Source organism: Eubalaena glacialis, chromosome 6, assembly GCF_028564815.1.
Source record: "Eubalaena glacialis isolate mEubGla1 chromosome 6, mEubGla1.1.hap2.+ XY, whole genome shotgun sequence".
Classification (NCBI taxonomy): Eukaryota; Metazoa; Chordata; class Mammalia; order Artiodactyla; family Balaenidae; genus Eubalaena; species Eubalaena glacialis.
The window spans coordinates 84,934,945-84,937,951 of NC_083721.1; the positions used below are offsets into that span (position 1 = coordinate 84,934,945).

At 43.4% G+C, this 3,007-nt stretch overlaps 1 protein-coding gene across 1 annotated transcript; it reads left to right on the top strand.

Annotated features, from left to right (window-relative positions):
* Nucleotides 1–2,175: 2,175 nt before the first annotated feature.
* On the top strand, nt 2,176–2,545 carry LOC133093486 (non-histone chromosomal protein HMG-14-like). The gene has a single exon (XM_061193360.1). It carries the CDS (start codon nt 2,176–2,178, stop codon nt 2,479–2,481), a length of 306 nt encoding a protein of 101 aa, XP_061049343.1. The 3' UTR covers nt 2,482–2,545.
* The last annotated feature ends 462 nt before the right edge of the window (nt 2,546–3,007 follow it).

Genomic DNA, 3,007 nt, shown 5'->3' on the forward strand with positions numbered 1-3,007 from the left:
TCTCAAACATAGAATTTGATTAAGCTTTAACAAGGATTTTTCAACTGAGAAAAACTGGGCTTGGTTTCCTCACTTCCATTTCAGTCCTGAGTGGAACAGCTTGGCCTCCTTGCTCTTGCCTGTTGGTCATGTCCTCTCTGGGGAGTGGGAGTTTGAGAGGAGGGAACACAGGGAGAGACTTGGATTACCTTTCCCCACCCTATCTGGTACGGTTCACCCAAGAGCTGAACCCATGTTCTGATCTTGTCCTCATCTCTCAATCTTGAGCTCTTTTCCCTGGAAGCAGTAGGATGGTGTAGAAAAATCTTTGGGTTCAAATCCCAGTTCTGGGACTTAGTGGCTGAGCGAAGTTAGGCAAAGTTCCTTACTGTCTCTGAACCTCAGTTTCCAAATCTGTGAAAAGGGCATGATAATAGGCATGTAGTGAGAAGTAGATAAAAGAAACTATGTGAAGCATAGGTGTATTTAACAAATGGTAGTCCTTTCCTATTCTTTTCTTCTGTTATCCAGGGATGGCCTGGAGTTGCCATCTCAGATGAGGCACTGGAATCATCGTTCTCATAACTGGGGTATGATTTGTAGGGGAAGGAAGCCACATTCCCTCCAGGCTTTTGTACGTTTTGTTCCCCAATTTAGATCAATGATTCTTAAATTATACAATGCATTAGAATCACAAATACTGATGGGCCCAAAACGTAGAATTTCTGATTCTGTAAGTCTCGGGGAAGGTCTGGGAACTTGCATTTCTAACAAGTTCTCAGTTGATGCTGATGCTGCTGGTCTGGAAACACATTTTGAGAACCTCTGGCCTAGAACATTTTACTACTCTTCCTCTCCTTCTGGCTGACTCCGACTCATCCTTCAAGTCTCAGCTTTGATTTTATTACCTCTAAAAGGTCTTTCTTAAACCTGAAGTCCAAATTAAGCATCCACCCTCTATATTTTCAAAGCTCCCTGGAACTGCTTGCTCATAGGACTTATGACAATGTTCTGTAATTGTCTTATGACTTGTCTGTGTCCCCCAGTAGACTACAACTTATTTGGAAAAGTGACTCTGTCTGTCCTGTCCATGGCTGTGTCTCCAGGACCTTGCTTAGTGCCTGGTACATAGTAGGTGCTCAATAAATGCTTGTTGAATGAATGAGCGAGCCAGACCCTGGGTGATTGGAACCAGAGCCTAGGGACTCATGAGGGTGGGGCAGGTAAAGGAGTAAGTTCTAGTGGCCAGTGTCCAGGCACATCTAGGAATTCAGTGCTAAGGAGATAAGCAGAACATTGCAGGAGCTATGGGTCCAGGGACTGGACCTCAAGAGCTTGGTCCACCCTCTGGGTATGGAGAGCAGGGCAGAACCCAGTATCATAGAAACTGAACAGGGACTTAAGACTCAATTTCTGATTAAGATGCTTGGATCCATGGATGAACCTCAAGGGCATTATGTTAAATGAAATAAGTCAGACAGAGAAAGACCTAAACCCCTTCTGGGGTCTTTACTGAATGACCCAGGTGCTCAGTGGGGTTTCTGCACTCTGCCTGATCAGAACTCAAATGTGTCCTAGATCTAGGTGAGCTCTGGGAATTTTCCAGCTTGCAACCACTGATAATTTCCCAGGATTGTTGTAAGGATTAAATCAAATTATTCATATGAAGAATATTGCAGGGGGTTGTTACCAAGAAAGGATACATGAGGGGCTTCTGGGGTGCTGGCAATATATTTTTTTATCTGGGTGGTGGTTACAGGTGTGTTCACTTTATTTGTTAAACTGAACATGTTCTGTGTATATGTTATATATCACAATAAAAATTAAAAGAAAGAATATAACATTGTATTGACATATGATAGGTGCTTAATGAATGGTAGTCAGCCTGATTAAATGAGATAAGATATGTAAAATGCCTGACACAGAATCCAACACACAATGGGTTCAGAATCATTTCCTGTAAGTAAACTTTTACGCAAGTATAACCTACAAAAAGACAAATACACAAAGCATAGACACAGTTCAATAAATTTTTCTCAGTGTGAACACAGTTGAGTAACCAATAACCATGTCAAGAAATAGAACTGGAGCTCGGGCAGCGGGAGGAGCGGCAGCGGCCAGGCAGCCCCGCTTCGCGAAGGCTCTCAGCGCGCCGCGGCCCGCAGGCACCCGGCACGCGCCTGCCCCGCCGCCACGATGCCCACGAGGAAGGTCAGCTACGCCGAGGGGGCGGCGAAGGAGGAGCCCGAGAGGAGATCGGCGAAGTTGTCAGCTAAACCGGCTCCTGCAAAAGTGGAAACGAAGCCAAAAAAGGCGGCAGGAAAGGATAAATCTTCCGACAAAAAAGTGCAAACAAAAGGGGAAAGGGGAGCAAAGGGAAAACAGGCTGAAGTGGCTAACCAAGAGACTAAAGAAGACTTACCTGCAGAAAATGGAGAAACTAAAAATGAGGAGAGCCCAGCTTCTGATGAAGCAGGCGAGAAAGAAGCCAAGTCTGATTAATATCACACACCTGGTCCTATCAGTGGTCCCTGTTTCCCTTCTTGTACAATCAGAGGAATATTTTTATCAACTATTTTGTAAATGCAAGTTTTTTAGTAGCTCTAGAAACATTTTTAAAAAGGAAGGAATCCCACCTCATCCCATTTTTTTAAGTGTAAATGCTTTTTTTTAAGAGGTAAAATCATTTGCTGGTTGTTTATTTTTTGGTACAACCAGAGAATAGTGGGATATTGAATATGGGAGGCTTTGATTGTCTTGGGTGTCAACTTAACATTCCACAGATGGGGGGTAGCTTTTATATCCTATAATACAAAGCATACTAAATGGCAGTTTGGAGTCAGTTGTGCATTTAATGTCTTAAACACTTTAAATTACTTCTCTTCCCACGTTGTTTTTGGTAGAATTGTTTCCTAAAGCAAACCACTCACCCCTTGATCTTGGCTCTCCTGGGCAGAATTTTGTGCACTCTGTAACATCTTTGGTCGTGGTAGTCCAGTTCTTCTAGTAACTGTTCATGTGCTGTGAA